General features: G+C 35.6%; 1 protein-coding gene across 1 annotated transcript in view; it reads right to left on the bottom strand.

Annotated features, from left to right (window-relative positions):
• NDHT (Chaperone DnaJ-domain superfamily protein) overlaps positions 1 to 14,422 on the bottom strand; it is a 30,929-nt gene extending 16,507 nt beyond the window's left edge. The window contains exon 1 of the mRNA XM_089788334.1: positions 13,842 to 14,422. Within this exon, the coding sequence (XP_089644460.1) occupies positions 13,842 to 14,191 (350 nt within the window). The 5' untranslated portion in view covers positions 14,192 to 14,422. The remainder of the gene's footprint in view (positions 1 to 13,841) is intronic.
• Positions 14,423 to 14,966: the final 544 nt, after the last annotated feature.

Here is a 14,966-nt window from a genome sequence, read left to right as displayed (position 1 = left end):
CTATGTGATGAAAGTTGATAGTGTCATGTTGAGAGATTCCATGATGACATCACATTGACAGTCTATGATGAGAGTTGGGTGTGCTTGCAGGTTTTTCATGTTGAGTGATTCCATGAATTATTTTTATGAGAATCTATGTGAATAGAATTTATAATTGACTTTTTGGTGGCAGCCTTGTGTGAATGTTTAGCTAAAGATCTCCTCTCACTAAGAGGGAGTGTTGAATATTGTAGCTGCGATAGAGATCTTTATCTCTAGAAATATGAACGTTATTATTGTTATGATCACCTTCAGCTAAAGAGGACACTTATGATAATAATTGTAATATAAAATATACAGTCATATGTCATTTAACATGCGTTGAGACATGGAAATTCAAAGAGTTGTATAATTGAAAATAAAGAGTCATGGGAAATTTCAAGAGACCTTCGGTTGTAATGTAAAAAGTCTCTCTATTTGTTATAAATATGAGAAGAACATTGTACACTTGAATATTGTATCATCAATAAAGTGATCTGTTGTTGTGTGGTTGGATTTTTCCTTTTATTTTGGAAGGGCTTTCCCAGGGTAATTCCTGGCGTTTATTGTATCCATTTTAGTTCTTCCTTATTGTTGTTTATCTCTATTTTCTGGGAAAAACCTAACACATTTTAGAACAAAAGATGTAGCAATAGAATATCACTGTAAGAGCTTAGTCACTGGAAACTCAATCCACAATGGAAGATAATTTGGTGTGCGATGTCAAGAAGCAGCTGATGTGGCAATTGCGGAACATTATTTCATGTTGCTCACTCACCTTCCTGCACAAAGATGGTCCAAGCTATCAATAATGGACTAGCTGGATATAAACCACCTAAGTATCAAAAGCTTCGCACAACTCCAATTGATAAAGTAAAAATTTGATTGGAGTAACAAAATGCACCAACGAAAAGGGAGTGTTCTACAAAAGAATGGAATATTGTAATGGATGGGTGGATCGGTGTTAGAAATCATCCACAAGTTAATATCATCATAAAATACAATAAAGGGCCTTACTTTTTGAAGGCAATAGATTATTTAGGGTAAGCGAAAAATGCAGAATTTTTCATAACCAACTGACGAAGGGTGCTCCCCTTAATACCATAAACACATAAAAGAAATAGAGAAACAACAACAAATGCAAGAACAAAATATGGACTTCTTATTTGTGCCGCAAATGTGGAATTACAGAATTCACAAGTACAATATGCTAACCCACATGGGCGCCTTCATCACAGTAATCTGCAAGACTAAGTTGCGAACTACCATCCAAAGTTATTCTAGACAATGTTCTGGCCTTTTTTAAATAGGCAATTTTATTGGTGCAAGAGCACCCACATAAAGATTGTACATGTCGCATTTCAGACTCTACCGAGTTGCAAAAGTTACCGAGCACCAGAAATTGTTTAGGATAAGATCTTTTCTTGGGATTTGTTCAAACTATTGTGGGGTCATTCTTCCCTATTCTATATTGATCTAGAATATTCTGTAAGCAGTTTTGGCAGGAAGTCTCTTTGAGTCAGTTTTCCTATTTTGTAATGATCTAGAATGTTTCGTAGACCGTCCTAGCAAGTATAAATAGAGTTTTTGGGTTTAGGTTAAGTCAAGTTTTTGGATACAAAGTTACGAGGAGAAGAAATCTTTAGGAGAGCAAGTGTATATAATGTTCATTTGATGAATCAATTAGAAGAATATTGTTATCTATCTCTTTTTGGTGCTGGTTCCTTTTGTTTTTGCTTCCATTGAGTTTATCTTTGCATCATTTTTGGTATCAGAGCTTGGGGAAAGCTCCTGAGGCAATTGGATTTTATGTCTAGATCAGAGTCAAAAGCTGAAACATCAAACATGGTCACTAATGCTGAACTGGCAAAGAAGATGCAAGAACATGAGAAAATCAATAAGTGGTTATTGGATGAATTTGAGAAGCTAAAGGGCTAGATGGAAAAGAGAGCAAAGGTTTCCTCAGAGCAAGAGGAAGAAGGGGAAGAAGAGGATACCCCTGAGCAGGAGGTGGTTAACTTACCTGCAAACCAGAGCTACTTCATAGAAGCCCTTGAAAGAGTTGGCAAGAAGGATGCCAAAGGTGACCTACCCATCTTCTCGGAAAGACGGATGCTAATGTTGTTGTGGATTGGATAGAAGCCTTGAACAACCATTTTGAATGTGAAAATATAGTAGAAAAGGACAAGGTAAAAATTGCCAAGTCAAAGTTGAAGGGACCAGCCCTCACTTGGTGGAATTTCACCCAAGGAGAAAGGGTCAAAGAAGGTAAGAACATGATAACTTCATGGGAAAGGGTGCGTGCCAAGGTGAGAGAAACGTACTTACTTCAGGATTATGAAATCCAACTTCATCGAAGGAGACAAAGTTTAAGACAAAAGGAGCTAGATGTCACAACCTATACTGAAGAATTCCAAAAATTAAGCATAAGGGCAAAGCAGAGTGAATGTGAAAGTGTAAAAGTTGCTAGATGTCTCAATGGATTGAGGTTGAACATTCAAGAAGAACTTAATTTATTGTGTCCTCATACGGTACAGAAATGTTATCAATTAGTATTGAAGGTGGAAGCCAAATTGAAAAGAAGGCAAGAACAAAATAGTAGAGGAAGAGGAAGAAATCAAAGGGGAAAAAGAAATTTCCAAGGAAGAGGACAAAACCATGAAGCTCATAAGGAGATAAAGCAAGAAACCAGTCAAAGCGAAGGAAATTTCAGAGGTAATATCTGAGGTAGAAGAGGAAATTCAAGAGGTGGATTTGGTGGTAGAAGGGCAAGTCCAATCATTTGTTTCAATTGCAATAAGAGGGACATTATGCATCTAGGTGTCCAGATAGAGCTAGTTCAAGTTCACAAGGTGAAAGAAGAACACATTTGATACAAGATGACGAATACCAAGAGAAGGAGATGGCTGACTCAGATAGTGTACCTGAAAGAGGGGAAAGTTTAATATTGAAAAGAACACTTTTGAAAGTGCCTACTACCATGGAACCACCACAAAGGAAAACTATCTTTAAAACTACTTGCAAATCCGGAGGTAAGGTATGTAAAGTCATTATTGACTCAGGGTCTACTGAGAATTTAGTTTCTATTGAGATGGTTCATAAGTTAAAACTTAGGAGAATACCTCATCCTTTTCCTTATAAGGTTTCATAGCTAACAAAGGGTCAACAAACTCTTGTAAATGAGCAAGCATGGGTTGATTTTCAGATTGGAAAGTACAAGGACAGAATTTTGTGTGATATAGTTGACATGGATGCATGCCACCTATTATTTGGTAGGCCCTGGCAGTATGATTTACAGGCACAACATGATGGAAAACTCAATATATACACCATCAAGAAGGATGCAAAGGTGATTTGATTGATTCCATTTGCTGATCATGAAGAAGTGGAAGAAAATAAGGAGAAGGAAGCCAAAATTATGATGGTTGATAAAAAGGAATTCTTACAGGACATGAAGGATGAACCTAAGCCTTGTTTTCTTTTGATGCCTAACCCACAACCACAAGAACCCATTGGAAATGACAAAAAGGAGGCTGAAACAAAGAAGGCAATTCCTAACAAAGTGAAAGAACTTTTGGATAAGTATGAAGGTTTGATTTCAGAAGGTATGCCAAAGTCTTTACCACCTATACGAGACATTAGTCATTGTATTGATTTCATTTCTGGAGCTACTTTACCCAATAAGGCTGCATACAAGATGACACCTCAACAAAATGAGGAGATTGCTAGACAAGTAAAGGAGTTACTCGATTCTGGCTTGATTGTGAAAAGCTTAAGCCCATGTGCTATACCTACTGTTTTGGCATCCAAGAAGGAAGGAACTTGGAGGTTGTGCATTGATTCTAGAGCCATTAATAAGATTACAATCAGATATAGGCTTCCAATGCCAAGAATTGAAAATTTGCTTGATTGTTTGGGAGGTGCAAAGTATTTCTCCAAGATTGACTTAAAAAGTGGGTACCATCAAATAAGGATAAGAGCTGGAGATGAGTGGAAGACAGCATTCAAACTAATGATGGATTATATGAATGGAAGGTAATATCATTTGGACTCTCTAATGCTCCTAGTACCTTCATAAGACTTATGAATGAAATACTCAAAGACTTCAATGGCAAGTTCATCATAGTATATTTAGATGACATTAATTTTCAGCAAGACAAAGGAAGAACACCTAGAGCACATTGACATGGTTTTGAGAAGACTTCATGAGGAGAAATTGGTAATAAACTTGGGAAAGTGTTTGTTCATGCAAGAGGAGCTGACATATCTTGGTTTTGTGATCTCCCAAGTTAACTTGAAGATGGATAAAGATAAGGTAAGTCCTATACTATCCTGGCCACCCCCAAAAACAGTTGGAGATGTTAGAAGCTTTCATGGGCTTGCTACATTTTATAGGAAATTCATAAAAAAATTCAGTCATATATGTGCTCCTATGTTAGAAACTATTAAAGGAGTAAGGAAGTGTAAGTTTGCATGGAGTCAATCAGCAAATGAAGCTTTTGAATTGCTTAAGAAAAATGTTAGTGAGCAGCCAATTCTTTCTTTACCTGATTTTAAAAAAGTTTTCCAAGTAGAATGTGATGCTAGCAAGGTTGTTATAGGGGCAGTTCTTAGTCAAGAAGGAAAACCAGTGGCTTTCTCAAGTGAAAAGTTCAATGAAGCCAAGCAGAAATACTCTTCATATGACCTAGAAATGTATGCATTAGTTCAAGCTCTCAAAAGGTGGAGACATTACTTGTTGCCAAAGGAGTTTGTTGTGTATACCGATAACCAAGCACTTAGTTTTCTGAATAGTCAAGACAAATTAAGTCACAGGCACATGAAATGGATGGAGTATTTACAGGCCTATACCTTCACCATCAAGCATAAGAAGGGCATATCAAACAAAGTTGTTGATGCTCTTAGTAGAAGAAATCTGACTGTCTCCCAGATACAGCTAGAAAGTGTGGGAATTGAATCACTCAATGACATGTATGTAGCAAATCCAGATTTTGGAGACATCTATAAGGTATGTATGGAGTTTGGTGAAAGATACCATGCTGATTTTCCTGATTTTTTGATACAAGACAGACATTTTTTCAAAGGAGGACAACTATGTGTACCCATGTGCTCTATGAGGACAAACATTATCAAAGAGAAGCATAGTGGAACAATGGGTGGACATTTTAGTTTGGAGTTAGAAGGTACTACTATTGGCCTAAACTTCAAACTGATGTTAGAAACTTTGTGGAAACATGTATGATTTGTCAAAAGGCCAAAGGAAGGACTACAAATGCAGGGCTTTATCAACTTTTGCCAATACCATCTAGACCCTGGGAAAGCATAACAATGGATTTTGTAATGGGGCTGCCACAGACACAAAAGGGGCATGATAGTGTATTTGTTGTAGTAGATAGGTTCAGCAAAATGGCTCACTTCTTACCATGTAAGTCAACCTATGATGTTTCTCATATAGCAGATCTCTTTTTCAAGGAAGTCATAAGGATTCATGGGCTACCTCTCAACAAAGTTTCAGACAGGGATGTGAAGTCTGTAGGACACTTTTGGAGAACTTTATGGAGGAAACTTGGAACCAATTTATCATTCTCATTAACCTACCACCCTCAAATTGATGGCCAAACAGAGGTAGTTAATAGAACATTGGGCAATTTATTAAGAACACTCACAAGAAAACATGCAGCAAAATGGGATGTAATCCCACCCCAAGTTGAATTTGCATATAATGACTCCATCAATTTTAGTACAAGAAAGTCCCATTTCAAGTGGTGTATGGAATTCATCCTAGAGGGATCTTCAAGTTAAGAGATATGAGTTCACAGCAACAAGTTAGTGTCCAAGGAGAAGAATTTGCTACAGCCATAAAAGAAATCTATGATGAAGTCAAAGCACAACTCCAATAAACCTTTGACAAGTATAAGAAGCATGCAGATCAGAAATGGAGACACTTAGAATTTGAAGAGGCAGATTAGTATGGGCAAATCTCAATAAAGAGAAGCTACCAAAAGGTAAATCTACCAAGCTTATGTTGAGAAAACTAGGTCCTTGTCAAATATTGAAGAAGTTTGGAACCAATGCTTATGAGATTCGATTGCCACCTAAGATTGGCATCTCTCCCATCTTCAACATAGCAAACCTCACACCATTCAAAGCAACCAATGAAGAAATTGATACAGGACTGATTGTTGATACAGAAGACATTAAACATCTACCATTTACAAAGACACCACAGCTAGAAAGGATACTTGACACCAAAGTCATCAAGCAGACAAAAGGAAAGGAGTCCAAGCAGTATTCGGTAAAACTCAGAGGTTATTCGGATGTAGATGTTGTGTGGATGACCGAACAAGATATCAAGAAGCAGGGTACCACTCTACAAGAGCTCATCTCAAGTGGGCTTGAGATAAAATTTCCTAGGGAGTATGGTGTAGGAGCACTCACATAAAGATTGTGCATATTGCCGCATTTCAGACTATACCGAGTTGCAGAAGTTACCAAGCACTAGAAATTGTTTAGGATAAAATCTTTTCTTGGGATTTGTTCAGACCATTGTAGGGTCATTCTTCCCTATTCTATATTGATCTAGAATATTCTGTAAGCCGTTTTGGCGGGAAGTCTCTTTGGGTTGGTTTTCCTATTTTGTAATAATCTAGAATGTTCTGTAGACCATCCTAACAAGTATAAATTGAGTTTTTGGGTTTAGGTTAAGTCAAGTTTTTGGATACGAAGTTACGGGGAGAAGAAATCTTTACGAGAGCAAGTGTATATACTATTCATTTGATGAATCAATTAGAAGAATATTGTTATCTATCTCTTTCTAGTGTTGGTTCCTTTTGTTTTTGCTTCCGTTGAGTTTATCTCTGCATCATTTATGCTGCCCAGGAAGGTTCTAGACATTGAAACTAAATACCCAGAGCCAACAAACCCTAACAATACATATAGAGTTGGCCAAATACATCTTTGACAATTATTTTAGATATTTCAGGGAGCCCAACTTCAAAAAGCCATAACTCATGAATCGTTGCTCTGATTGGCTATTATAACCACTTCTCAAAAACGCCATCTCCTGATCTACAGGTTTGAAATCGAAACTCCAGTGAGTTTTCGGACCTCATCCAGGCACTTTAAGGCCTCCAACGGTGAGCCTGAAGACTTTTCTGCAAATTTTTTTACCGAAAATCCACAATAACTTCTCTGATACTTAAGCTGGAGCAATGAGATTTTTATGGTAGGCTTATAACTCTAAAATGAACCTCCCTGTAGAAAATGAGAACATTTCAAGCTCATATGACAAACTTACTAAAAATAACAATTTCCCATAAATAGTAACCACCCTGTCTACTAGTCCTTATTAAAATAGAAAAGCTTGAAAAGAAAATATTTTTGGGTGATGCAAGTTTGCTCTTACACCCAGAATGCTCCTACATCACCAACTATGAAGGCATTGAGGAGGTTGGAGCATCTCATGTAATCCAAGTTGAAATAGATGCTACCCCTATTTGTGAAGTAGTAGGCACATTGGTGCAAAAGAAGTATAGGCATATATTTTAAACACCAAGTTGTTAACATTCTTGAATAATGCACTCAAAGATCTAGATAAGTTCCTATGGATTTTCACATCTCATTGAAAGGAGCTTAAAAAAACTGTTAATGTGTAAGTTGTAACCATCACCAAACAAACCATTTCAAATTTACTAGGGTAGAACTTTTCAAACCTGCTCATTCACAGTTTGCCTCATATTTTATTCATCTTTTGTGTTTTTTTGAAGTCAAAGAAGCTTTGTGTTACACACTAGTTACTGATGCATCAGCAGCTTGAAGAAAATCTACATCAAATACTACAGTTAATGTGAGAGATAGGGTCCTTCATGACCATTGTTAATGTTAGTGTAGTTTCAGTCAGATAAAACTCACTAGAGATATATATGAGGTATATTATATTATATTATATATGTGATGTCTATATATGTACAAATATATGTGTGTGTGTGTTATAACAAACTATTATATTAAATACTAATGAATAGGCATGTCCTATGAAGGGATATGTCTATCCATATTTCATCTAATATAAGAGAGGTAGCTACCATTTGGAAAGTATATACCGATATACCAAGAAGGCAATACAACTACACTTGCAGCAATCCAAGAAAATCCAACATGGTATCAAAGCAAGTTGCAAATGATAATTGGCAATGGCTATTGTTTTTAGAGGAAAACAATCCTTTCATTATCTACATAAACTTCAAAGTCATACTATAACATGGGAATTTATCAAAGCCAAATTTAATATAACGTTCGTGTTAGAATTTTGAATACATCAACATGAAGGGATGCGGACAGAAAGATCTAACATTGAAACAGAATAAGAAGTAATAAAAGAATAAAGTCGGGGTATACATATATGCCGGTAGATATGTATGATGGGTCTACACAAAGGACAGACCTACAATAGAGTCTATTATCTAGACAATCAAGACAGGTGATACCACAATTTCCTCCCATGATTACGTGAAAAGTGACAAAGTTTAGGAACGACTGCTAGCATTTGAGAGGGATTTACTTCTAAGAAAGACAATCAATATCTCTTACTATATTTTCCCTTATTCTTTTCGCTTAAGGCACTTGGAGTAATGAGGCCATTTAATTCATTGACTCAGAATCGATTGATGTCTTCTCTTACCTGCGTGGAAAACATGTAGGCAACGTAGCATTGGATCTAAGCAATCACAACAGCAGAAAATGACACCTCATTTCTTTCAGTTCTCTTCAACAATATTAAAGGATGACATGGAGCCTAACGGGGAGATATATAAGGGTATCAAAATCCGTATCCACTGATGAGAATTGATTTTTAAAACAAATATCGAAAGGGAACTGCAGTTAAATAACAATATATATATTCCCGTTTCGAGAGTAAAGGGGATTAAAAACTATTTTAGGAGGACACATTATTAACACCGGATGAGGATATTGGAAAACCCAGTGAATAGGAAAGACCAATAGAAAATTCAGTGCCAAGTCTGCAAGACCATGAGAATGGCAGGTGAAATAATATATTTGTAAGTCACAAATACATATCGCTATCCATCTATGGTGGGGTCTCATAAATGAAGCGATAAAACACTGATCGACATAGCCAAGATATATTTTAGTGGCTAATATTCGCAAATTGGATAATTTTAGAATTTTTTGGCTAATAATTTAAGATTTGATACAACCTAAATTGTCATAGTTTTATAAAATTTAGTTCTACAATATTTAAGATTGCTCAATAATTTATTTTATTGAAAAATTTAAACTCAAATATTCGCCACAATATTCATTACATGATTAGATTTGAGTCACCTAAATATAATATATATTATTGGAGAAATTAAATTGGACGGACCAATAAGTATTATAATTATTAGTTACTTTACCAATATATCACCTATATTTAGTTTCCACTATTGATTTAAAGTATATGTAACAATCCTCATAATCTTCCATGGGGTAAAAAAATGTTCAATTTTGACTTGTAATATTCCATGGTGATTAATGAACTTCCTATTATCATTGAGATTCATCAATATTTTATACAAAAAATTATGATTCGAAAATAATTGCCAATATTAATCATATTTAGAATAAAAAATTGAGAGTAGCCAATAGAAATAATTTTGTTTTTCCAAAATAACAAAAGATTCACCGATATTTTCTATCTTTTTTTAGAGGTGGCTTTTTTAAAGTTTACCCGGGACATAGCATTAGGGGCAGATGTCTCCACACACAGACAAAATATGCAGTTATGATAGTGGAAAATGCCAAGACACGCTACAGAAATCAAGGAAAACCCTTACGCGGTCTGACTAGCACCCAATCACATCGACTAAATAAGGGAGACTGTGGATGATACGACCCAATATAATTAAACTATCACTACCTGTGCAAGTCAAACAATGCTTGAGGTCCATGGTAAGTCAACGAACAACCACAAGTCATTTTATATACATATAATGAAAGAAAGGTATGGGTTCACACGTTAATTTGTTATTTTAAGGAATGACTATTACTTACTAAGTAAATAGAATTGATATTTAATAGTGGTAGGGATAACTATTGAGTGTCTACTAATACTATTATACACAATAATATGAGATTTTATGAATTGATAGATTTTATGAATTAATTGATATGTTGCAAGATAGCAATATAATTTATTATGATATTAATTGAGATGAATTTATATGTAGGCATTTGTGATTATAATATATCTAAGGATATATAATATGTTTATGGAAATTAATTATGATGGTATATTATTTAAGGTTCTCCTTTCACATTTGAAATATTTTACTTAAATTTCTTATATATGTAGTTGTACATGGTAAGTACATATGGGAATTCATAAAGAATGCATTTCTTCCATATGTAAAAGAAATAAGAATTGTGAGGAGAATGTGTGAAAAGAACATTGGAATGATCTTATTATAAAGAATTACTTATTATTCTTGAGTACTACATTTGCCTTGATCTTTTCTCCGAGGATATTTTTCAGGAAAAGGGAGGACTACTATCAGTTTCAGAGGGAGTTTGACACTTCTCCAGAGGTAAAGGAGCTTAGAAGATTGATATTTAGAGGGAATCTGACACATCTATCCAAAGGAGTGAATAGAGGGTATGTTTCAGTTGATCTTTGAAGATCTTGATCATATCAGATGACTTCATGTAAACTTTAGGTATCAAGCATGTGACTGCGTGATATAATGGGCCTACACCCTGTGTACATCATAAGGAAGTCAAGACTTCCAAATGCTTATTACTTGTATTTGCAAAAGTTATTGGAAGGTGTCGATCTTACAATAACTTAATTTTCTATTATGATGGATATCGTACGATGTCTATGCAAATCATGATAGATTATACTTTACATGGTGGATGTTTATGTGGTACGCATTATGAGAATGCATGTGCACATACCTTATAAACATTTTGAATACATGTTGAATGTTATGCAATTTGATATTCAATAGGCCATTACTCATAGTACTTGGTGAATATCTTGCATCTTGACATTCTAGAAGGCCATTACTCAAAGAGTATTTGGTGAATATCGTGTGTTAATATTCTAGAAGATCAATACTCATGATATCAGATGTGATATCAAACATTATTTGAGTACCTGGTGAATATCATGTTTTGATATTCTGGAAGAGCAATACTCATGATATCAAATGTGATATCAAACATTATTTGAGTACTTGGTGAATATCATGTGTTGATATTCTGGAAGACCAAGTCTCATGATATCAAGATGTGATATCAAACCTTATTTGAATATTTGGTAAACATCATGTGTTAATATTCTGGAACACAAATACTCATGATTTCAAATGTGATATCAAAATGGTAGATATCTTCCGATCAAAGATATCCTTAAAACTTCTCATTCCTAATATTACCAATGGTGTAATATATGTCATATATTTATCCTCCCTAACTAAGAGGGAGTGTTGTAGTTTCAGTAGGATAAAACTCACTAAAGATATATATGAGATACATATTTAATATATGAGATATATTACATATATTATATATGTGATATTTATATATATAAAAATATAAATGTGTGTTAAATAAGAAACTCTTATATTAAATACTAATGAATTGACATGTCCCTTATCCATATTTCATCTAATATAAGAGAGCTGGCTGCCATTTGGAAAGTATATACCAAGAAGGCAATACAACTACACTTGCAGCAATCTGAGAAAGTCCAACAACCATTTTGGGGTTGATGTTAAATTTGTTGTGAATCTTACTAAGCCCATATCAAACACAAATTTAGATTCAAAATAGCCATGGGGAGAGATTTACCAAGAATAAAATTTCATATGTAAAATAATTAAGAAACTAACAATTGCAAGAGATCTTTCTCTATATCTTTTGATAGAAGAGAAGTACATGGAAGATAGAACAAACTTAACACACCCCTTGATAGTGTTGTCTGATGCAATGATATACAAGTGACTAACAAGAGGGCTCCATACTACGATAGAGAGGTAACGAATAGATTTTGGGCTGTAGTAAGGGAGATTTGTGACGGAGGTGAGGATGTATCAATTGTGAGGATTCAACAGAATAAGTTTTCACGTGGGCATAGTGACTTTTCTTCAATGGAAACTTTACATAATATGCATGCAACAAAAGAACATAGAGAGTGGTATTGGAAACATGGAGGTGAAACCCCATAATTGCAATCATTTGCAATATGATTGTTCTACAGTTGTCTCTTCATCTTGTGAGAGAAAATGGAGTATTTTTTATTCATTCAATAAAGAGTAACCAATTAAAGTTAAAGAAAGCAGAAAATGGTACATTCATCTCTCTCTCTCTCTCTCTCAATGGAACCAAACTTCACCATTAGGTGAAGTTGCACCCTTGGTGAATGAAGTGGTTGAAGCAAATGGCTCAATGATTTACCCCCAATTCTACTACCAGCAGAGGAACCTGAGCTTGAGAGTGATCAGTTTTTGGTGGGACAAATGGATGACATATAAGTGTAGTCAATAGATTTCTGATTTCTGATTTTTGTGTTCCGTGCATATATCAGCCTATCAAGCTATCAAATTTTCTGAATTTCAATACATAATGTCAAATAGGTAGCATGAACCCTTTGCTTCTTTGACATTTGTGTGTTTAAACTTTAAAGTTAATGTTGAACATAACCGTCATTCTTATTTTTAAAGTTCAATGTCATGATAGTTCCAGTTTTAACATAGCAAAATTATAAATTAGTATATTATACAAACTTTAAAAATGGTATCTCCAAGTACCCTCATCTCCTAGTTTAAAAAAGAGTAGTATGGTTACTAGTTACACTCTATTTTACCAATACTAGTACCGGTCTCCTGGCAAGCTTGTTCACAACCAACACTTCATACATATCAACCCTATATCCATATCCAAGAGTTAATCCAAGCATCAGTGATCACAGGTACATGCTACCACATTGGGAATCTCTCATAACCTACATTTCATAGCTATTAACCCTTTATCCACATCCAAGAGTAGATCCAAGCATCAAGGAGTAATGCTTCAGTTTCTTTGGGTATTTGTTGCATTTTTTACATTTTTAGCTCTATCAAAGGTGCTAGGCTTAAGCTGGAAAGTGTTTGTTCGTGTTCATTTGATGGTAAGTAAGACTACATCAGAGATCCTTTGAAATGCTCTCCTCTCACTTCGACCTTGTGGTCTATATTTCCGGTATTACTCCTTTTCTCCGTGGTAATATGTTTAACAAGGATTGGCGAAGCCTAGTTTGCTCCTCGTTAATGTTATTCCGGTGTCAGTGATTGGTAAGTGTTGGAACTTGGCAACGCCTAGTATACACTTCGTTAGCGTGACAGTGGTGTAGGTAGGTAAGTAAAGAGATCGAAAGTTATGAAGTCTACAGAATCTATAATGCCAACTTGACCTCAATACAAATCCATTCATTTTATTTTCCTATAGATTAATTGTTGGAATTGAAAATATCAAGGTGCCCTTATAAATAAGGTTTCATTTGCAAATCATAAAATTTGTTTTAATGGAAAATTCATTAAAAAAGGCCAGGGTTTCAGTGCAGAAGCCAAAAATGGAAATTCAGGGTCTATCCACCATAATCACATTTTTACTAATTGAAAAAAGTATAGGGATCCGTGACCTGCTATTATAAAGTCTGATTGCATAGTCTTAAAACACAGCTTCTACTTTGGCATCCTCTTAATCTTTTAACAGACTTGTACAAGACCCTTGCATCTATGAATGCAATAATACATTCAATATTGGATTTAAAAACTTACTGATAATGTGAATTTTCCGCTTCTAATAAAATATCACCCAAAGAATCCCCAAACTTGAAGTCCTCTGAATCTCCTGTGCCATTATCATCTACTCCAATCCAGCCCTCATCAGGATTATCCCAATGAATACGGGTATCAACTCTTTTCTTTTTCTTTCCAAAAGTTTCATTTTCTGTCTCTGTGTAAGAATCCTGCCCTGACGAATTAGCAAAAATTACAAATTTGAATCGCCTCGAACTCGACTCAAAGTTTTTCAACCTCGCTGAGGGTTGCAGGGATTCAAACTTATAAAAATTCTGAGAAATTGACAGAATTGACAGTGACGGCAAGGCAACCACTGCCATGGCCATCACTAGTTTATTATAACCGGGAAAACAATTTATGTCTTCGTCCGTTGAATACTCCTGCTAACGTCCTGTTTGCGGAACAAGGAAATCCAGGGAAACTATATGAAATCAGTGCCACAAGCAGAAAATCGTGCGTCCAATAAATTATACATCAACATACACGCGAGCAGAGCTGAGGTTGTAGATGTCGGGGTTCTTTGTCGACTCATTTTGCGTGGTTCAAAGCTGCTGAATGGGAGAACTAGCTTATTTTATTTTATTTTATATAGTTTTTGCGTTGTTTGTGTTTTTCTTTTTTGATGAAGTCCTTTTCAATTAATAAAATTTACTAAAATTACAATTCACAAAAAAAGGGCCAGGGAATATAGGTCACCCCGTGAATAAGTTCAGACGGTTGAAGTCGGAAAAAACAACATGGCCTCAGCCAAAAACTATTAACTATTCATAAAAACAAAACAAAAAATTTAAGTTGTCAAGACAGTGCCAACAGAGGGAGGATCATCTTTATCATGAAATCCCCACGCACCAGTGGGATTGTGGAGCGGACTAGGAACAGTCCAGCCGTCAGCAGCATCAGCAGAATCTGGGGTAGTCGCAGTCTCCGCATCCTTCTTGTCTGGCTGCGGAGGAGAAATTGCCAATGCTAGCCGAGGAAACTTGTCAGAGTGCGCCCGTCCAGAGGGAGGAGTCGGGGACCGGCCAGAAGCCCGCCCAGGGGGAGGAGTCGGGAACCAGCCAAAACCACCACGCGATGGAGAAGCGGAGCGGCGCCTCCAGC

Source organism: Cupressus sempervirens, chromosome 6 (assembly GCF_028749045.1).
Source record: "Cupressus sempervirens isolate cs-2001-9-10 chromosome 6, ASM2874904v1, whole genome shotgun sequence".
NCBI lineage: Eukaryota > Viridiplantae > Streptophyta > Pinopsida > Cupressales > Cupressaceae > Cupressus > Cupressus sempervirens.
This window is presented reverse-complemented; position numbering and strand designations above follow the sequence as displayed.